Source organism: Phocoena sinus, chromosome 6, assembly GCF_008692025.1.
Source record: "Phocoena sinus isolate mPhoSin1 chromosome 6, mPhoSin1.pri, whole genome shotgun sequence".
NCBI classification, from domain to species: Eukaryota; Metazoa; Chordata; class Mammalia; order Artiodactyla; family Phocoenidae; genus Phocoena; species Phocoena sinus.
In genome coordinates this window covers 57,553,274-57,576,471 of record NC_045768.1, presented here as the reverse complement: position 1 = coordinate 57,576,471, position 23,198 = coordinate 57,553,274, and the positions used below count along the sequence as shown (strand labels likewise).

At 37.8% G+C, this 23,198-nt stretch overlaps 1 protein-coding gene across 5 annotated transcripts in view; it reads right to left on the bottom strand.

The window, feature by feature from the left end:
- The window catches only part of KDM4C (lysine demethylase 4C), a 428,305-nt gene that overhangs the window by 168,867 nt on the left and 236,240 nt on the right, over positions 1-23,198 (bottom strand). For 2 of the 5 annotated variants that reach the window (XR_004350381.1, XR_004350380.1), the window contains 4 exons: positions 7,724-7,905; positions 6,863-7,022; positions 5,859-6,072; positions 3,888-3,964 (listed from right to left, as the gene is read on the bottom strand). Coding sequence is in view for 2 of the 5 variants with exons in the window: in XM_032634921.1 (XP_032490812.1) it covers positions 3,888-3,964; positions 5,859-6,072; positions 7,724-7,905 (473 nt within the window). In the remaining 3 variants the exon portion in view is untranslated. The remainder of the gene's footprint in view (positions 1-3,887; positions 3,965-5,858; positions 6,073-6,862; positions 7,023-7,723; positions 7,906-23,198) is intronic. The other 3 variants (XM_032634921.1, XM_032634920.1, XR_004350379.1) reach the window with 2 other exon arrangements.

The window sequence follows — 23,198 nt, the reverse complement described above, 5'->3', positions numbered from 1 at the left end:
GAAACAAACAGGGCTCAAAATAAAATATTCTAATAAACGCAAACATAGCTTTCATACAGATCTATTTATCTGAGCAGTACTGAAATGGGACAAACAGGCACAAAACAATGATATTTAATTAGAACTATGAGATATACAACCTGAATGTCAGGAGAGACAGGTATGTGGGGAATTATTTCACTGTTTCATTTCATTTCATTTGAATGTGAGCAGGGAGCTAGGATTCTAGAATCCAAGTTAGGGTGTTATTCAAAATTTGTAACTAATCTCTCCCTCTAACACATGCAGGTAAAGCTGCAATACAGCTTGTTGTTTCTTATTTTAGATGACATAAGTGGCTAAAGTAAAGAAATAATAGCAAAATGAAACACAGTGAGGACTAAACCAAAACTGGAAATGGTGAGAGCACTGAAGGTCACAGACCAAGGTCACAGATAAAGGCTCTGCAAGTTCAGAAATGATCCAACACTATACCAGGTGTTAGGGGCGTTATAGAGAAAAATGAGACAAAGTTCTGGCCTCCAGTTACTTAAAAACTAGCAGGGCAGTTTGGTCCGGAGCAACTTCCACGCTTTACAATTGGTAAATAAAAAGACAGCTGGTCTGTGAACATTGATTCCAGCCTTATGTACATTCTCACCCACCAAGCCCAAGTTGAAGCTGACAGAATCTTCTAATGTATGAACTTATTTACTTAGTTATGGTCTGGGACTGGATGAAATAATCACTGAGATGTCTTTGCTTCCAAAATTTAAATAATTGATACTTATCTCTATGATGTAGTGTTCTTTTTTTCCCAGCTTTATTGAAATATAATTGACATATTGTATAAGTTTAAGTTCTACAATGTGATGATTTGCTATTTCTATATATTGAGAAATAATTACCACAATAAGGTTCATTAACACTTCCATCACCTCACATAATTATCTTTTGTGATTAAATCATTTACGATCTACTCTGCTCTCTGTGGTGAGAGCATTTAAGATCTACTCTGTTAGCAACTTTCAAGTATCTAATAAAGCATTGTTAACTACGGTCACCATGCTATATACTAGATTCTCATAACGTATTCATCTTGTAATTGAAGTTTGTACCCTTTGACCACCTTCACCCATTTCACCCACACCCCCCGCCCCTGCCAATCACCAATCTATGCTCTGTATCTATGAGTTCAGGGTTTTTTTAGATTCCAATAGAAGTAAGAGCATACAGTATTTGCCTTTCCCTGACTTATTTCACTAAGCATAACGCCCTCCAGGTTCATCCATGTTATCACAAATGGCAGGATTTCTTTCCTTTTTTATGGCTGAATAATATTCATTGTACGTGTATGTGTGTGTATCTACACACACACACACACACACACAACCTTTTTTTTAATCCATTCACCCATCAACAGACACTCTTTTTAAGAAGAATCTTTAAAAAATAGAACTACCACATACAATTCTCACACATACCTTATGAAAATGAATACAAGGTGTTTCAGGCTACCCTTTTCTTACCTCAAGATACTCAAAGCACTAATCATAAAAGGAAACAGAATTAACTGAAACAATCACATTTGTTGTATAAATACATATCCCGAGCAAAATATGCTCTTGGAGTGTTTTGTGTTCATGATGAATAAGCCTTACCTTCACAAACCATGTTTAAAAAGAAAATCCCAGGAAACAATTAGTAATTAGAGTTAGTGAAATAAAAGCCAGCAATGAAATAGCATTTGACCTCAGCTGCTTCGTTAGATTTCCATTAGCTTTTTTAGAGCTTCTATTTATCAATAAAAGGAGGTCTAGGACTCCTCTGGAACCTAAAACTAACAGTGTGAGACTGATTCCTAAGAAAGCAAGTTCTAAGTGTACTTTCAAAATGCAATCATTTCAGCCACAAAATCCAAAGAATCATACTTAAGTGCTTAGTAAAAAATTAATATTGCAACACTCAATGCCACACTAAATATGGGTGTTAAAGCCAAAATATCAATATTATCAGTTACTTCTCGGCAACGATTAAAATAAAATTCAATTATTTCTCAGGAGAAAAATTTAGAAATAGAGCTTCATGGACAAAGTTCACTCAAAACGAATAAACTGAAAAAACAATTGGCTCACTGAGAATTCAGATAATTTCCAATTACAACTAAGAAATTATGTAGGTCTAAAAAAATCAATGCAAAGCTGTATTTAAGAGCTCCCATTTTTATTGCAAATTAAGAGAGATTTACATGGTATCAATATTAAAATACAAAGGGCACACTGTATTTTCTGAGGGTGCGGATGGGTTAAGGTTAATAGAAAGATGCTTCAGATCAGTTGCAGAGTGATTAAGTATTTCCTTCTGTAGACATGCTAAAGGAAAATGACATAATTGATCAGAAGCTGCCTTAGAATCAGGGTGGCTGGCCTAGGCCTGGCCCTGGCTCTGCCATGCAAAGGACAGTAGTACCTTGGGTAACAGGACTGCTCGGTGTGTGAGCACAGGAGCCAAGCAGTAACTGTGGATGGAACAGAGAACTCTTCATGCCTTGGTGAACTGGATTAGAATATCTCTAAATTCTAAATCTATACTTCAGGGTGAATGAGGGGATATCATTAGTAAAACTGACTCTACAAGGCTTTACTTTGGCTCATATAATATGAATAGAACTAGCTTGATAAATAAGAGCTGAATATATTTATTATAGCAGGACTTCATGGCTGTTTTAAAGATGCTGTACATTTATACAGTTTTTGTTAACATAATGAACACAGCAAAGGAAATACCAAAATGTTATCTGGTCCCACTAATGAAAAGAATTCTTAAGTTGGAGATGTTACCTCTAATATGAAATCAGATTATTTGCACTATAAAGAGTGTCCATATTTTGCCCCATTTTCCCCTCATTACCCAGAGTGAATGCCAGCAATAAAATCATACAGAAAGACATTCTCACAGATGCCTTTAATTTATAGTCACCATATGTCTATTTCAACACTGAGAGCTAAACATACATAATCATGACATAAATTTTCCTCATGTAAAGCATTGTCCTTCCGGTTTGTAACTTTGGTTGCAAGGAAATTTAATTCATTATCATTAGAGATCATTAAGGAATAAAGCAAATGCTACTATTATAATCAAAATCAAGCTGAGCATCTGCTCTGAGATCAAGAGTGAGGGATACAGTCTTGAGATCTGATCGGTCTTCACTTTCAAACATGTTCTGATACCTCTTGAAAGAGAATTTTTAAGAAAAGTTAAGGTAGCACATAATCAAATGGCAGAATGGGTGACATGGTGGATTAACAGAATGGAACGTAATGCTTGGATGTAAGCTAAAGTTTCAACAGGGTCTTCAGGAAAAACAGTTTAGGTGAAGAGAAATCTGTGTTCTCCAAGTGGGGAACCATTTGTTGTTGAAGTTTCTATCTCAAGTTCACAGCAACGCCTAGCACAGAACACTCTAAAATTTTCTAAAGTATGAATGTACGAATGAATAAGCGGGGAAGACCTCACGCTAGTGGAATAGTTGTGAATTAGCACAGTTTCCTGAGAGGTCACTGAAGATTCCCACCTTCACTGTTACTTAGAAGACTTATTTTCAAGAATTGCAAAATAGAGCTGGGCAAGAACATGAAGCAATACTTTGGACATGCTCTAATAAACCAGTAGTCTCCATAGGTTCCTGAGCAAACGGTGAGCCTAGAACTGTATTTAACATTTCCACAATGGATATAGAGCTACCAGGTAGGATGATTTGGAAAGAGAAGACAAAGAAATACAGGTAACTGTGGAATGGCACACAAAAGCACTGTGTACTATCTTACCTGACCACTAGATTTAAATGGACCCACAGTGGATGGAGTGAGAAAAGGAGCTAAAAGATACTAAAATTAGCCACTTACGGCTGTCCATGCATTTCTTTTGCACCGGGCACATAGCCATCCATCACAGATCTCATGAGAAGGGATACCGTAACAACCTGTAAAATAATAGTATGGATCCATTAATTAAAGTCTTTTGCATTTTGACAATATTACACATTTTAGCACTGAATAAATAAAATCGGAACAGCAGCCTACCATACCATTTTTGATTCTCAATGCTTAGAACAAAACATTAGCAAGGCTGGCTCAAAGATACTTTTGGTTCCCATGCCTCATAGCTAATAGGATTATCACTGCCAGAAAAAAATGAGAGTGTGCATCTTAATAGTTACCAGTGCTCACAACAGTTATTATAGAGAACACTGATGATAATACTTAATGTGTGATTAGAAAATTTCTAAATTGTCAAGTCTAGTCCTTTACTCATGCAAAACATATTTCAAAATAAGTTGCAATTTATGAAGCAAAGTTTGGGGAAGTTTTAAAATGACAATACATAAACTGTGACACAATATTTATGTACATAAAATCAGTGCATAAAATTAATGTAATGTAAAACTACATTTCAAAAATTATGTTTAATTAGCTTTAATTTCAGTGATAGGAACAAAGGATGCACAATTCATAGTTAGTGATGAAGAGCTGTCTTCAATTCTATTTGTCCATTCAGTACATGCCTGACTCAAAATAACGATGTAAAGAGATAGCTGATGATATAAATATATGTAGCAATTATACGGTATCAACAAACATGTGTTACTCTGGTTTCCTGAAGAAAGAGTTTTAAAAGATTTAAATGAGTAAAATTTAAAGGAGTAATTTTTAATATCAAATTTCTATAACATTTGACACGGGAAGAGAAAATAACAGAAATGTAATTACCCAAAGAAAAGCCTATCATAGTTACCCAAGACCATAAAGTGTTTAGTTCAAGCACATGTTTATAAAATATTATGGCTGAATTGCATAGCTAGTGCATTCTGGAGTCAAGATTAAATCCAAACTTGTTTGTGATATGGTGCACTGTCTCTCATATAAATATAATCACGTAGAGTGAATGTGTATATATATGTGTATGTGTGTTACAAACTGATAGAAGCAAATAAGAAGTTTTATATAATTACATTTCAAGCACATCATGTTCAAATTCCTTGGGGAAGATGAAAGTATCTAATAAATAAATGCTAGATAGCCAGGCAGTTTCAACCTTAACACAAGACTGGTATTACTCTGGGGTAAATATAGAAGGTAATACCTTTATCATAAATCATTCATACTACACTGACAGACTCACACCATACGTAAGAACGTTAACAGAACATCTGACTTGGTAAGAGTTGGAATATTAAAATGCTTTAAAATAGAATTGCAATGTTTAATAGATCCATTTTATACATTTTAGAGGATTTAAATGGCAGACCAATCTAAAAAAATGTATATGCCACTTAACGCAATTATGTAAAAACACCAAATTGAGACAGGTATGGAGCCTAACTTTCTCAGTCTTGGGGGAAAACAACTCTAAGCACTTTTTCCCCCGGGAAGGCAATGAAGATCTCCCTACCCTTACAAAGAATAAAATTTTAACTCGATAATTAAATTTAACAATAATTCCCCAAATCACCAAAAGAATACTCATTTCTCTTTCAAAAGTAACAAAGGAAAACAGTCATGAATCAACATTAGAGATTAAAACTCAATTTTTACAAACTTTAAGTAAAATTCAAGCATGTGAAAGGAATCCCACAATGACCCCAAACAAACAAACAGAACCAGATCTGTTCTCCACTGATACCACATAAAATTGCAGGAAAAAGGATGATTACACCCATTCATACTTTCTTAGAAGAAATGTGATAAAGAATGATCTAACCATTAACAATGCCAACAGTACAATGTGATAGATTTGGCAGGTTACAAAGGGGTGAGAAATAGAGACTATGTGAAGCACTGAAAAGCCAGCGATTAATGAGTGATAGACTCATTTACTTGCATGAACCCGTACGCGGCACTTTGCACAGGAAATCAGAAGACTTGTTCCATCCTCTTCCAGGAAGGCGTTAGGTGGAGAATATTCTATATTTTCCTCGCTATAAATAAAACACATCTCTGGAATGAGGGGCTTAGTCTTTCCTCCTGAAGTAACCACTTCGTCTAATTTTGTCTCCCATCTAGAATCATTTTCTTCATTGCTGCTATCTGGCTGAAAAACAGAATATTTCCACGTGAGCGAAGAACATGGAAAAGAGCTCAGATCACTTGCTCTGGTCACTCAAATCCCCTAATAGCTGTTAATCCACTAACTTCCAGCTGCTGTACTTCCCCTTGTTCTCCCAGACCCACTATTAGCTCTTTATCAGTGCCGCTCCTCAGGCTCCCATCCAGAAGCTAAGCTGTAAGAATGAGAGGGTATTCTGTACATCTGCTGGTACAGAAATCGATGAGCTACTAAAACTACGTTCTTAAATACATAGTTCATGAAAAGCATCAATTCTTCTGATGAACTTTTTTTGCTTCTTTATTTGCGCTAGGTTAATAGATCTGATTTCATTTACTGAAGAATCTTACCTGGTTACACCTGAAGGCGTATCTTCAAAGACCTCAGTTTTAATTTGTACAACAGTATTTAGAGTTTTTGAAGGCTTTTTGACTCACCACAAAGTTTTAAAACAGCGAGACGGAAAGATCTAGCAAATGTCATTAAATAACAAAGGATAATGTTCAAAAAGAAATCGTCACCTCTCACCAAAATATACAACAAATATTCAGTGTTTATTTGAAACTAATTAATCAACTATCTTATTATCCCCAGAGACCCTATATTAATAAATTTCCCCAAATCTTATCATTTTAGTTGGAATTTTTTAATTATCGGGGAAATACACAGGCAGATTATGATACAGAAGCAAGAGTCCATATAAAGGTAAGTTTTTCCAAGAAAATACAGAAAATTAGTGACTAAATGGGAAATAAAAATAAGGTTAATCACTCACCAGTGTCACATTCAAAGACAAGTGAATGAACTACTTCCTCTATTTACAAAGGTCTGAGAATGGGGCACATCACACATATTCATGCTCTGAAACGTCTAACCAGAATTACTTCATGTGGAACTCCAGGAATGATGTGATCTTGAGTAAAATATTTCTGACTCTATCAGTGAAAACATAACCCAGAACACAATGTTCACATCAACAGGCTTTAAAATATATTGTATCTAAAAACGGATCTGGTAGTTTTACTCTTACCAGATTCTGAAAGATCATTTTGTCTGTGTTAGTGCTGGGGAATGTGGCCCTCTGTTGACCTAAGATGCTATCAGCATAACATATACAAAATGACTTCTGAAAATAATATCATGAATGGCTGGCTGATGAGGGTGAACTGGACAATTCAGTTTGCATTGAGTCCTGCTGTGTCTTTTGCATGTTCCACATGGGAAGATGAAGAGAGATATTTTAAATGTGGGCCCAGAGCCGACATTTATATGATTGAGAGTAATATTTTCAAACATAGAGCAGAGATTAGATCTAAGTTCTCTTTGTAAGCTTCTACTATTCTTAAGCTTTAAGCTCTGTGTTTCTTGGTGAAAGGGGTGGAAAGAAAGGTTGGAATTGCCCCTTGACTGAAATAAACCAAGACATTCAAAAATGATAAAGCACTGTCACAGAAAAGTCTCTCAAGTGGCACTCAGGAATTCCATTTGCTGCTCTATGATAGCCACTAGCTACAGAAGTACTAATGTCTTCCTTTTCATGTGCCTACTAACCCTGCAGAGATTCACCTGTGTTTTCACAGTCACACAAAGTGCTGCAGTGAAAGGAGACGTGGGCGGGGCCCCTCCCGCTGGCTACCTTGTAGTAGGGCATGAGCAGAGCACAGATGGCACAGTGCGGCTCCATTCTGCCCATGGCTGCATTATACTCTTGCTCGGCCACAAAGTTTGGGGACTTCGTCTGCCAAAGGTGGACCAGAGGCTTTGCCCAAGACTCGGTTTCTTCCACTTCCTCCTCAATCGATGGAACCTCGGGCAACTCTTAAGAGAAAGGGTGTGAAAACACAGTGAGCAGGGGACTCAGGTTAAAACAATAACCCTGATTATAAAAGAAGCACACACTCCAAAGTACCTGTGATATTAATGTCAGACAGGAAACCTATTTTATCTTTCAAATATATTCCGAGAGGTGAAACAAAATCTTCATCGTCCGCATCATCACCTGAGATCCAACGGCCACACAGACCACCCTCCTTTCCACTCCTTCCCCATCCCTGCCAGGAATCACTAAACCGCTCTCTCCTCTCAACTCCACTCCTTCCATTTTCTTGTGCTACCATGATACCTCCCAGGGTAAAAGGGTTTATATGTGTGAGATTATCTTCCAGCTAGCAGTGGAATTTGCTAGCCACTACCTGTCTTACCGATATTTTTAGTTTTCTGACCTAACATTGTGCATGATTTAATAAAAGTTTATTAATTGTATTTCATTTAATTAATTTTTAGGTTCAAAATGCATGAAAATAACATTTACAGAGCACCTATCATGTGCCAAGCGATATACTGCCATTACATGGGTATAAAAGACAATCCCTATGCTAAATCTCATTTGTTCAATATGATTTCCCGGAGGGTCAAATCTCTTAAGCATGTATATCTGTTAACATGAAAGAGGCATAGATCTATTCCACAAAAATGACATTTTACAAAAATTTATAGAAGGCCAGAAAAATACAGAAAGACATAACAGGTTAAGAGGAAAAATTCCTCATGCCTATAGCAGAGGACAGTATATGGAAGCGGGTGGGAGCAACCACAGCTACCTCTAGTACTTGATGTCTATACAGCTGTGATACACTCTAAACTTCCTCACCAGCTGTCTCAGTGCTGCAAATAAATACTGTAGAGCAATGTCCTCAAGTCCCAGAAGGGGTATACCTATGAACTAATGTGCTCCTATCCTTGCCTTGTTGACTTACCTGTTTTAGAAAAAGTCAAAGTGGATTTGCTCAAGCGGAAAATAGGAAGAGCTAAATTAGGCTGAAAATAATTCAAAAGACATCAAATGCCAACTGAAGCAAAAGGGAACGTTCCTGTTTCCATGGCGGTCCTGGTGGTGGTGACGGTATCGGTATCGGCAGCAGCATTATTATTTACAATGGAAATGCTTAGCATTCAGTCAGAGGCAGTGTTTGAAACAAAGGTAAGAACCTTTGCCTACATTTGAAATAAAGTAATCTGACACTAAACGTTAACAGTTTCCACCTCAGTTTCCTTATAATACACAATAGAAGACTTACTGTGAAGACCAAAATTTGACAAATGAAAGATGGGAGTGAAAGTTAACCAGGAACTTGAAATACCAAAAAGTCTAATAGCTAATATCTCCAACATATATACTAAAAATGAGATCTAAACTGAAAAAAAAAAATCCTTGGGTTTGAATAACTTGGACTCTACTTATTGGCTCACAATGAATTTATCGTATCATTTGCTTTATTAAAAAAGATGGAAACTCACAAGATGGATGATGCTTTCATTCCTTTAGATGGTCATAAGATAAGGTGATGAGTTCTCAAAATATTTTTAGGGATTAAGGAAATATTTAATTCCTAAAAGCCTAGTGAAAATGAACAAGAAGTACAGGAAAAGAACAATTCTTAACAATGGAGCCAGAGAGCAGGAAAGTGTGTGTGCCAAGCCCTCTGGCAGACTTGGTCTAAGACTTGATCTAGGACACACCTTGAACTTGTCCTCAGACTCAACACTGACCTGGTAGAGGACCCTGCTCTACAGCTGTCCTGCCCCAAAATGAGGTCATATTCTGGCCCAAAGAGCATTTGTCTTCTGTTTGGATGCTCTCCAGGCCAGAGTATGCAAAGCGGCATGGCAGGAGCACTGTGCAGTCCCAAGTACAGGAACTGTCTGTCCAGAGACCTAGCTTTCCCCCCACCCCCCCACCACACCACAAGGCTTAACAGGATCTTAGTTCCCTGACCAGAGATTGAACCTGGGGCCACGGCAGTGAAAGCGCTGAGTCCTAACCACTGGACCGCGAGGGAACTCCCCCAAAGACCTAGCTTTAAATTCTAACTCTTTCCGTAAGATAGATTCTCATATGGTGATTATTCCTTTCTCACCTATTTCAGGCGTCTTTTTTCTTTTTAATATTAAAATGAAATAGTAAATGTAAAATTTCTTTTCAAATTCCAAAGTGCTAAAATTCTTTGTAAATTCTGAAGTGATTATATAATGCACATGTTATTACGTAAAATCCATCCAATTATCTTATTTTCATATGATCTGTCTGTCAATTCCATGCTGAATTTTATGAGAGGGGAAAAAGAAACGGCATTTAATCATAAATACATGATAATGATTATTCAGATTTTAACTTAGTTTTATTTATTTTTATTTATTTTGCGGTACGCGGGCCTCTCACTGTTGCGGCGGCCTCTCCCGTTGCGGAGCACAGGCTCTGGACGCGCAGGCTCAGCAGCCATGGCTCACGGGCCCAGCCGCTCTGCGGCATGTGGGATCTTCCCGGACCGGGGCACGAACCCGTGTCCCCTGCATCGGCAGGCGGACTCTCAACTACTGCGCCACCAGGGAAGCCCTTAACTTAGTTTTAAAAGTCAGAAACATTGGCACATTCTTGACGGTAAGTATTTTGTCTTCCTGAAATTATCTCATCAAATTATTCACCCCTCCTCTATCTCCAAGAGCTCTTGCTTACCTTTGAACCATGGCATTGTTCAAGAATAGACTAACCTTAGCTATTGCCTTTCCCAGACTCACGATATTCATGTAAACTACAAGCCTTAAATATTCTGGGGGGCAAAGTACTTTCAGGATATCTGAATACTCTCATCATCACACAATTCCAAATGAAAATCCTCCCTTTCAGCCTCTAAACACCTTTCCTGTTTCTGGTCTCTTTTTAGTGTACCTTCTTCATCCAGTTACTTTTGAAAAAAATACTTTCTATCTTCCAATATACGGAAGAGGGAAAATGTTTTTTGCATCGTAGCTTCTAAGTGTTTTGATCATTTGGCATCACTATGCCTAGGAATTTCCTCTCCTCCTCCTCTTCAACTATAGTTAACTAATGAACCTCTAAAGTTACACTATAATCTCGTTGGTATGTATTTACTTCCCTATATGATGCATTTTGTAAGATGTCAGGCAATGAAAATAGACCACACTGTTTTAAAGATTTTTTAAATATCAAATTAGTTTTCACAACACCTTCACAAAAGAAGAGGGCAGGGGCAGATATTAAACATACAAGGAGAGGGAGGAGATATGAGGATATATGTATATGTATAGCTGATTCACTCTGTTATACAGCAGAAACTAACACACCATTGTAAAGCAATTATACTCCAATAAAGATGTTAAAAAAATAGTTAACTATTATATAATATTAAGATATCAATATATCAGTAGTTAACTAGTAATAGTCAACTAGTAATTGATTGATTAATACTGTATTGTGTATTTAAAAGTTGCTAACGGAGTGGATCTTAAAAGTGGATCTTTTTCTCACCACAAGAAAAAAATTTGTAACTGTGTGGTGATGTATGTTAACTAGACTAATTTTGGTGATCATTCCACAATATATACAAATATCAAATAAAAAAAAACATACAAGGACATGGACATTGTAAGCATTCAATGAATACCCATGTTTTTATTACTATAATTATCTCTTTAATATACCAGCACAGCAACATTCAGAAGCTCTGAGTCTCACCCCGAGTGCCACAGTTTGCTATAGAATCAAGAGAGAATGAGGCAACAGAAAGGTCCCTTGGTGCAAATGCATCAAAGTTTGGAAAAACATTTGGGAAATGTTACCAGCATAGAACTCCCTTCTTTCCCAACTGTAATTCTCAACAAGAACAAAAGAAGAGCTAATAGTGTAACAGCAGTTCTCAAAGTAAGGTCTGTGTACTCTAGGAGACACACAACACAATTTCATGAGGTTTGTATTGTCAATTTCATAATAACATGAAGGAGCAACTATAATAAAAATTAATAAAAAAAATAAACTGAAAAAATAATAACACGAAGACGTTATTTGCCTGTGTCACACTGCTGACATCTGTAATGGTGACACAAAAGCTATGAAGGGTAAAACTGTTGGTGCCTTAGCTTGAATCAAGGCAGTGGCACCAATGCAGTCGTTATATTCTTGACTATCTCAAATTTGCAGTTGGCGGTGGGGGGCTGTTCTCTTAACAATGCCTTGATGAAGCAAAAGAAAAAGATATCAATTTTATTAAATGTGCAATAAAATGGGATGTATGCATAAAGCACTTCTGCCGCACACTGAAGTTCAATGGTTGTCTTGGGAAAAGCACATGTGTAATTAATTGAATCGCATGTTGAATGAGCTGCCTTTTTCATGGAACACCATTTTTACTTGAACGAATGACTAACAGACAAGCTATGGTTATTCAGACTTGGGTATCTGACAGCAATGAACGTGAACAAAGAAAGCTTTCATTTTAACAAAAAAACTACTGACAGTATTTGTTGACAATGATGAAATTCAAGCTTCTGAGTCAAAATTAGAACTTTGGAAAATTTGTATCCACTTTTGCGAGCTTGACAGCTTCCCAATAATTAAAGCTATTTCTAATGGAATTGATGGTGATAATAACAAATGTAATTTTTTAATATTATATAAAAAGACCTGTATGACACAGATCTTTGTTTACCAATGCATGACGTTACAAAATCACGCATGCATAGAAGAGCCACTCAAAGTGCAAGACAGACCAATGAATTTTTAGCTTAATAGAGAACAAAAAGTTCACTGATGGGATTTCAGATTTCATGTTGCAACTAATCTTTAAAAAACCACCATTTGTCAAGTTTTATGACTATTAAAATACTGCACCCCTTCTAACCATGTATCCCAAGTAAGCTGGACTTTCTTCAAATATACCTCAACCAGAACAACATGGTCCAGCAGACTGAATGCAGAGCAGACATGAGAATCCAATTTTTATTAAACTCAATATTAAAGAGCTCTGCAAAAAATATAAAACAATGCTGCTCTTCTCTTTATTTTTATGGTTGGGAAAACTGTTACTTTCTTATGAAAATAAATGTAACTGTTTATGCATTTATTATTGTTACTTTAGATTTTTCCATTTTAACTTTCAGCAAATAAGTACAAAACAGAAACAGACTCACAGACTTAGAGAACAAACTTACGGTTACGGAGGAGGGGGGGAGTGGGGCGGGGAGGGATAGACTGGGAGTTTGGGATTGACATGTACACACTGCTATATTTAAAATAAAATGCCTTTCCATAAAAAATCTTTTTTAATTAAAAAAATTTTTTTAAAAAAGAACAAAATATAATAATTGTTTTAATAATAGAAAACATGAATAAAGATGAGAGTAATTTGGGGTTTTTAACCTAGAAAATAAAACTAATTGATGAATTAAAGAAAAGAAATGTAACTGTTTATGCATTTATGATTGTTACTTTAAATGTTTCCCTGTTTTAAATTTCAGCAAATAAGTACCATTAAGGTAAATCCACGGGAAGGAAAAGGGGGCAAAGGGGCAAGGGGGCAAATGGGGTGGGGAGAGAAGAGAAGGGAAGGGAAGGGAGTTCAAGAAAGGAAATGAAAAGAAAGGAGATGAAATGAAGCCTCTTTGGGGTCCTCAAAATGATTATGAGCATAAGCAGTCCTGAGGGAAAGACTGAGAATCACTGACTATACATGTGCACGTTCACCCAAAAGTATTAGTATCACAGAGTCACTGTTGAACAACACAGCCCTAATAAAGCTGGTGTAGACTGTGTTCTCACAGTCAAGCAAGAATCTCATAAACTGTTTTCCTCAATCAACGAGTAATGCTTAAGCAAAAAGAAAACAAGTCAATACTGCAAGAAGGCCCTCTTTTCTCTCGTTTCTTCAAGGTCTGCAAGGTTTGCCAGCTATAGCAGGGAAAAAAAAAAATTCTATGCCGACACTTAATTATCTTTTTTCTTGGTGAGCCTCTTATCGCATGGCAGAAATCTAGATTCCTGGACTGTTGTATTTACAGAAACACAAGAGGAGACGTGTTTCCTCTGTTTAAGTGGCCTCCTATGAAGGACAGCCAGCCCCCTGACAAGCACTACTGTGGTGGGGGAATGGGGAAAACAGACATGACCCTGGATAAACGTACTGAAGTAAACCACTGAAAACACTGCTGTCATACCAGCAGCACCCTCAAATGGCTGCTCTAAAATTTTCCAATCGCCACATCACTAAAAAACAATCAGTAGAACCTACCTGCCTACAAACCAAGGACCAAGCTCCTGGATCATGCACACAGTATCCCAGAATATTAAAAATATTCTTTCTGACTTACACCTAGGAAACCAAGCTTTTGCCTCCAACTCCGAATATTTCTGGCAGAAATAAAAGCTCTTGGAGAAAGGTAGTAGAAATAGATATGCATATAGAATCCACTAAGAGTGCTCAAGAAGAAATAAAAGTTAAACCACAATATTTGATTTATACCTGTGACAGCTGGGTACTAAGAGGTCAATCACAACTTCTGCCTCTAAAATTACTTGCAGATGAAATCACAGTAAGTAGCCCCTCACAGGCAGCCTGCTTACAACTCCCCTCCATCCTTCCAATGTATTTTAAATATGTATTTATCTTATTTATTTATTTATTTTCTTTATTTTTTTGGCTGCGTCGGGTCTTAGTTGCAGCATGCAGGATCTTTCGTTGTGGCGCTCGGTCTCTTCGTTGCAGCACTCGGGCTTCTCTCTAGCTGTGGCGTGCGGGTTTTCTCTCTCTAGCTGTGGTGTGCGGGCTTCAGAGCATGTGGGCTCTGTAGTTTGCGGCACGCAGGCTCTCTCACTGCAGCGCGCGAGCTCAATAGCTGTGGCGCCCGGGCTTAGTTGCCCTGCGGCATGTGGGATCTTAGTTCCCTGATCAGGGATCGAACCTGCGTCCCCTGCATTGGAAGGTAGATTCTTTACTGCTGGACCACCAGGGAGTTCCCTCCAATGTATTTTAAATACTTCTCCAACATGATCCTCCCAGCTTGCTATTTAAATCATACTCGCTATGATATTGTCACATAAAAAGAAACATTTATTTGGTCTTTTCCTGGTTTCTGGCACAGAACTTCTAAAACCCTTGGAATTTCCTGAATGATATGGGTGAGAGGAACATCATTGGTTAAAATATTAATATTTGGTCTTAGTCCCTAGTTCCCGACACAAGAGCTTCTAAGACCCTTGGAATCGTAGAACTGAAAAGTGTCTTTTGTCAGCTAATGAGACGACCGGTGGCTGGGGGCGCCTAGATAGCTTCAGGATTGGGGCTGGTCACCAGAAAGACCAAGGCATGAATACAAAGTCAATGCATGAGTAGAGGGTTAGTACTTCAGCCCCACCTCTTACATCAGGGGAAGGGAGAGAGGTTGGAGATTGAGTCAATCACCAAATAGACAGTGATTTAATCAATCGTGTAGCCACGACGGGGCCTCCACAGAAACCCTAAATGACAGGGTTCTGGGATCGAGAGGGTAATGTACCTGCAAAGGGCATGAAAGTTCTTCACACATCTACCCCCACCTCATACCTTGCCCTGTGCATCCCTTCTTTTTGGCTGTTCCTGAGTTATAAACCAGTAAATGTAAGAAGTGTTTTCCTGACTTCCCTGAACCATTCTAGCAAATTATCAAACCTAAGGAGGGAACTGTAGGGAATCCCCAGACTTTATAGCCCAATGGTCAGGTGTAAGGACTTGAAATTGGCATCTGAAGTGGGGACAACTGGTGAGACTGGACTGAGTCCTTAACCTGCAGGGGCTGTGCTAACGCTGAGTCATTAGTGTAAGAAAGAAACTAAACTGTAGGACACCAGTTGGCTCCTGGGAAAAGTAAGCCACACCATTGCTGTCAGAAGTACCCTCACTTGTAGCACCCGCCGTCTCCTCACGACCATAAACAATGCTGTTTCTCAAAAGATCAGTCTCAAAGGGACAACTAGAAATGTGTCCTGTCCATACATCACTATAAAGTCTGCAAGTCAGCAGTACATCCCATGCTGACCCCAGAGACTCCAGAGCAGCAACAAACATACTGCAGGGGAAAGAGTCAATCCTGAAGAGCATATGAAGAGAAGGAGGAGGAGGTCCCTAGAAAAGTGGGAGCTCAGGGAATTCAGAAAACTTTCTGGCTATGAAAAGAAAGTCAGGCTTGCTGCCATTCACTTGAGAATCTTAAGATGTTCAGAGAACCTTCTTAAGACTTCTACTTATACTAATCTAGAGGCATACCCCATTGTTTAGAGAGCAACTTTCCCCCCTCAATTAATAACACTTCCCAAGGCGTGGTGGGGGCCTCACTAAGACATGATCCCAGGGATTATTATAGATGTACACTGTTAACTTTAATGATTAAGGGTTTATTTTTTTACTTTCTACATAAAACAATTTACACTGCTCGTCATATAAAAGCATATATAAGTTTTTAAAGAGGGCAACTAGTAAACAGTGAAACTAAAAAATAATACTTAAAAATATTCGTTTAAGTGATCACAAGATTAAATCTATAACAAACATTATACAGTTAAAGTAATAAATTAGGAAACAAATGTTATAAAAGGCCTGACTTCCCATGGCCTAGAACAATGGTTATTCAACTATTTTGAGGTAAGCATGGTTACAAGAGTAGAGCTCTGATCCAAACCTATTAGAATAAATTAAAACAATGATTCATTCATGTAATCTATGTGGTCTTAATGTTTGGTTATAATTCTAAACCTCAATTCCTTCATCTGCCAAATGAGTACACGAGCTACCAGCCGTACAGCTGCTATTCATTAGTAAGACAGACCTAGGGCTTCAACAGATGATGATTCTTTCCCTTCTGGGTCTCCAGCATAACCTGTAGGGTCTCCAGCAAATCTCTTCAAAGATCATCCAGAAAATTACTTAAAATGTATGCCCTAAACACTAAACTTTTAACATGACAAGACAGGCTGGAACAGAAGGAGCCAATCTAGACAGACACCCAGTTATCTCCTATATAAAAATATTTCAAGATTTATCCTTTTGGGAAAAAAAAAGGCCTTTATTCTCCCATTCAGTCAAAAACATCACTGAGTATATTTATGATAATAAAAAGATTAATAACTTTTCCAGAAGTGTTCAAAAGAATGTGCCCTTCTATGACATAAATCACAGCAAGATCCTTTTTGACACACCTCCTAGAGAAATGGAAATAAAAACAAAAATAAACAAATGGGACCTAATGAAACTTAAAAGCTTTTGCACAGCAAAGGAAAAATAAACAAGGCGGAAAGACAGCCGTGAGAATGGGAGAAAATATTTGCAAAGGAAGCAACTGACAAAGGATTAATCTCCAAAATTTACAAGCAGCTCATGTAGCTCAATATCAAAAAAACAAACAACCCAATCGAAAAACGGGCAGAAGACCTACCCAGACATTTCTCCAAAGAAGATATACAGGTTGCCCACAAACACATGAAAGGATGCTCAACATCACTAATCATTAGAGAAATGCAAATCAAAACTACAATGAGGTATCACCTCACACCAGTCAGAATGGTCATCATCAAAAAATCTACAAACAATAAATGCTGGAGAGCGTGTGGAGAAAAGGGAACGCTCTTGCACTGTTGGTGGGAATGTAAATTGATACAGCCACTATGGAGAACAGTACGGAGGTTCCTTAAAAAACGAAAACTAGAACTACCATATGACCCAGCAATCCCACTACTGGGCATATACCCTGAGAAAACCATAATTCAAAAAGAGTCATGTACCACAATGTTCATTGCAGCTCTATTTACAATAGCCAGGACATGGAAGCAACCTAAGTGTCCATCAACAGAAAAATGGATAAAGAAGACATGGCACATATATACAATGGAATATTTCTCAGCCATAAAAAGAAATGAAATTGAGTTATTTGTAGTGAGGTGGATGGACCTAGAGTCTCTCATACAGAGTGAACTAAGTCAGAAAGAGAAAAACAAATACCGTATGTTAACACATATATATGGAATCTAGAAAAAGAAAAAATGGTTCTGAAGAACCTAGAGGCAGGACAGGAATAAAGACGCAGATGTAGAGAATGGACTTGAGGATATGGGGAAGGGGAAGCTGTGACAAAGTGAGAGAGAGAGTGGCATGGACATATATACACTACCAAATGTAAGATAGATAGCTAGTGGGAAGCAGCTGCATAGCACAGGGAGATCAGCTCGGTGCTTTGTGACCACCTAGAGGGGTGGGATAGGGACGGTGGGAGGGAGATGCAAGAGGGAGGAGATATGGGGATGTATGTATATGTATAGCTGAATCACTCTGATATAAAGCAGAAACTAACACACCATTGTAAAGCAATTATACTCCAATAAAGATGTTAAAAAAGAAAAGCTGGCATATCTTTGGAAAACTAGCTGACAACATGGCACCAAAAGGAAGTTATTCTGAGAATCAAATCAAAGATAGGTGAAAGACAGCATATGAAACTCATTGTGTACTGGGCAATATGACTGATGCTGGAGATAAGAAACAAAAATCAACAGTCCCTTGCCTTCAAGGAGTTCAAAACTTCCCATGGAAGAACCCTTCAGTTTCTTAAAGTATTTCATTAACAGCCTCTATATTAAAATGGCCAAAACAAGATCTCCAAGCAAAGAACAACTGGTATGTTGCACTTTACCTGCAAGAAAAAAAAATGCTCCTCTTAGCTAAGAGCCAGCTCTGGTCATCTGTGTAAAGGACAGCAGGACCCTTAGACACTTTGACCCAAGAACTAACAGAGGTGTCACTTGGCAGATCACACAAAACGGCTGCTAAGGAGACAGAGAACTTCATGCAGAGCAACCACAATGACAACTACTAGAGAAACAAGGGTGTGGACTACACGAGAGGATGTACAGAAATAAGAAGAGGACAAGGCAGCAAACGTTCATTCTGTTGATCCACATCCAAAGCCATCAGGGGTCCTTCTTGCCGTTCTTCAAACATGCCACACTAACTGCCTTCCTTTGGGGCCTTTGTACTCACTGTTTTCTCCCAAGAAGAGTCTTACCCCAGATCCTCGGCTAACTCATTTAAAGGCATCATAAAGTATGATTCCTCAAGAAAAGACCTTAACAACTATAGAAATATTTGAGTAATATTCAAATATGTTCATATATCATCACAAACCTTTTCTCCTTTGGTTTCTACTTTTTTATTAGCAAAACAAAAATCCCTACACTTTTCAATCTTGAAAATGTCTCCCCATAACAAAACAAAACCAAACATGAACAGTAAAACAATGTAGAATTTAGAGGTCCATGTGGTATGTATAAAAAAATGTCACCTCATCACTTCCCTAAAACTGGGAAACTAAGAATCAGAAAAAAGAATAAAACAATACTATATCGAATTTAAATGATGATAAAGTGAGCCACTTCCTAACCACTCACTATTTGGGAGCCTTACACATATTACTTAACAACCCTCCCAGAAGTAAAAAGTCTTTTCCTAAAATCCATGACAATGGTCCCCAAATGTCAGCCTACAAAAAACACTGCCAGCCCAGAGCTAAGTTTTCAATAGTCAGAGACAAAACAAAGAAAATGAAGACCATAAAGTAATTATAAAATTAAATTTTAAAAGCTACATTAACTTTGCAAATTGCATGCTTATTCTCGATATTCATAGTTTCACAGCCAAACAAAAGATAGAACTAAAAATGCCTAAAATGTAGTACAAAACACAGGATAATTCAATGGCCTATAGGGTAAGACATCCTTGTCTCCAGAGAGAAGGGGCTGTGTACAAGTTTAAGGAAATGTAAAGTAATACATGAAGATATATGAAAATCAAATAGCAATTTCATACATTTCAACCTAATACAATAATTAATTTTCCTAAAGAATGGAATGAACCACACAATTATAATATCAAAAGCGGTTCCTCAGATGTTTTCTACAAGACTTTAAGAGTAAAACAAGGCACACATGAATTCAAATAAATCAAAGTCTTGACTCTCATTTTACAGTCCCAATGCTTTCAGCACTTATAGACATCTGATCATAAGACTTCATGCCAACCACTTTTAAAAAAGTCTCAAGATTGATTCTGAAAACTACAGAAAACAACCGTGTAACATGAGTTAAAAAGCTAGCGCATTTTTGTCTAATTCAATCAAACCCTTACCGAGCCACTCCATAATAAGGGCAAGGTGTTTTTTATTTTTATTCCCTGTATTGCAGAAAAGGTCAATGCCCTTGGGACTCCAATGGGCTTTGCTAACAGAAAAATCAAGCTAAACTGAGAACGCCCATTTATTACAAAGCTAAGTGCTAGATAAAATATCCATTAAATCTGAGTGCCAACAACATCTAATGTTTTATGTCCGCATAATGCAGGAAAACACTGGTTGTGACCTATCAACAAACATTCCAAGCCAATCTGCTTAGTAATCTGCTGAAGTTGCTGTTTTATTGCTTAAACAGACAGAAATATAACCGTGCTTATTATGAAAGTATAATATTACCTCAAGCTAATAAGAATTGATGGAACAAAGAAGAGATCATTATGTAAAAATTAATAACATTTGGAGCATGACATGCAATGATCATAAAACAGCATTTGTTTTTCAAAACTGGCAGAGAAAAGGACTTTTTACAGAGGGGAAACACTGTTGATGAGGAATGTTCTTATACTTCACTATTTTGCTTTTCCAAGAAAGGCTAGCATGAAGCAAGAGGACTACACAGTATCCTCTCCTATTACATATATATATTAGGATTGGGGACCTTACATTTTATTTTATTTTTTTTTGGAGGCGGGGAGTATAGTTGATTTAAAATGTTGTGATAGTTTCTTCCTATTATATTTTGATAGAATTAAAGACCTTTAGAGTCTGAATGAAACTTTGGGATCACTAATCCAACAATTTCATCATACATATGATAAACCTTAGAAGGTTACATGACTTAGTTTTCCAAGGCCATACAGCCATTAACAGCCAAGGAGAGACTAGAAGGCAGATGTCAGGTTGCTAACCAAAAACAGAGTCAGGTGCCCACTACCATCTGGCAAAAATGTTTTTGGTATTAAAACAAATTTTTAATTTAATCTAATACTTAGAATAACATTTTTAAAGTTTGAATCAATAAAAGACATCACTATTATATTTGGTCAATATATCCACTTAAATCTTTGAAATAAAAATTTTTTACAAAATGAAGATTGGCAAACCTATATCAATGCTCTTAGAAAGGAGGGAGTTACAGCATGCCAGGGGCAGGAGGGTATTAACTCACCAAAACATCTGTCTGCCAAAGATAAAGTGAAACAGCCAATTCAAAGTAATGTCCTTTTGTTTGAGGGATGATTACAAAGAGCCCAAAAGCCAGCTTTTGCACCAACAGAACTAACAGTTACCAAATGACACATGGTAAAGCTCAGAAAATACCCAGGAAATATCAGGCAATCCCAGAAGAAAACAAAAATCTCTAATAAAGTGAAACCAGTCTTGGGAAAACATGTTTAGCACCAATTTATCATTCAGTTGCATTATAACTTTTTTTTTTCTTTCTTTGCGGTACGCGGGCCTCTCTCACTGTTGTGGCCTCTCCCGTTGCAGAGCACAGGCTCCGGACGCACAGGCTCAGCAGCCATGGCTCACAGGCCCAGCCACTCCGCGGCATGTGGGATCTTCCCAGACCGGGGCACGAACCCGTGTCCCCTGCATCGGCAGGCGGACTCCCAACCACTGCGCCACCAGGGAAGCCCTCAATTGCATTATAAACACGAATGTTTCCACAAAATGAGTGTGAAACAGAGAAAAACATTGAGGAATTAATCAGATTTTGTCAGATGTGATTTCCTGAGATTTTCCTTGCTTAAATGTACTTAAATGTACACATTTTATTCTTCAAAATAACTGAAAATGTAGCTTAAATAGGTTACATAATGGCCAAACTCCAAGAATAATCTCTAATTAATGTAGCAATTTCCACCTCTTCCATCTCTATATTTAAATATTTAATCTATTACTAAATGAATTATAATATTAATATAGACAGACTGTCCAAAAAATAAATTGCTGTAACACTGCCTGAAATACACTTTTAAGGTAACCCTCAAGGCATGCAGACATTACAGAGATAGGATCAGGATCTAAGCTGTCTTTAATTTCAAAGAGATCCTTAACAGCTCATTATAGTACTGCACTTGCTGAACTGATGATTTAGAAAGAGTTCTCCAGACAGTTCAGATTAAAGAAAATCAGAGCCATAACCAGCGCTTTAATCTGAATCTTGTCAATATTCAAACGTGTAGGTGGCGTCACCTCTGCACTTGGGTAAACAGTACAGATGGGTAATGGCATCTTTCAATTTTTCCGTATAAAATTATAGTTGAAGAGTTACAAGCAAAAATTTGGTCCCAGGGTGATGAGCTCAACACATCACCACATTATTTCAGGGTATTTGAAATGTCAAAAATCCATTCGTGAACCTGTAGGTTAGGAGCCCTAATTACTCAAAACCAAGGCTCACATATTACACAAAAGGAAACTGAGGCCAGAGAGAAGGTTTGCCAGAAGTCGAAAAACTTGTAAGGGACAAAGGCCAGGACTTCAGTCAGCGTCTATTGTCTTTTAGTCAACTAAACTCCTATTCAGGTGGGTTCCAAAGATTTTGCAATTGCTTCTGCTAGATGCCCTGGAGGCACTTTTAGTTTAAATTTCTGATTGGAATAAGAGGCATAAATGTGACGGCAGCCCTAAGGTTAAGAATTGTTAGGGTGACTTTCTCTTATCCTATCCTCTTTCCCCACCCAAGCTGAGACCCAGCAGGGGGACCTCTTGGCCTCTGCCTGGGCCTATGGTCCATTTTGGTCTTTAGTTTTTCCCTAGCACACCCTTAACTAAGGGCTTAGGCTTTCAGGAGTCCCGCTTTATGAGTCTGGGGGATCCTATGAGGTCTTAGCTCTGATTTCCCAGCCCCCACCCTAGTCCCGGCATATTTCCTCCAAACGGCATGACATTCACTCTCTCCCACCCACCTGAATGTCATCTCGCCGTGAATCCCCTCTGGATTTCCCTCATTACTCGAGAGCTCAGCTATCACCCTATTCCTGCTCCTCATGTCACAACACAGACAACAAACATTCATTATGTGCCAGACACTGTTCTGAGTGTCTTACACATAGTCTTTTAACCCTCCTAAGAGCTCCATGTGGCAGAGGCTGCTACAATCTTCACTTGGTAAGCACAGAGCCAAAGCATGGAGGGTCATGCAGCTAATGGAGCACTGCAGC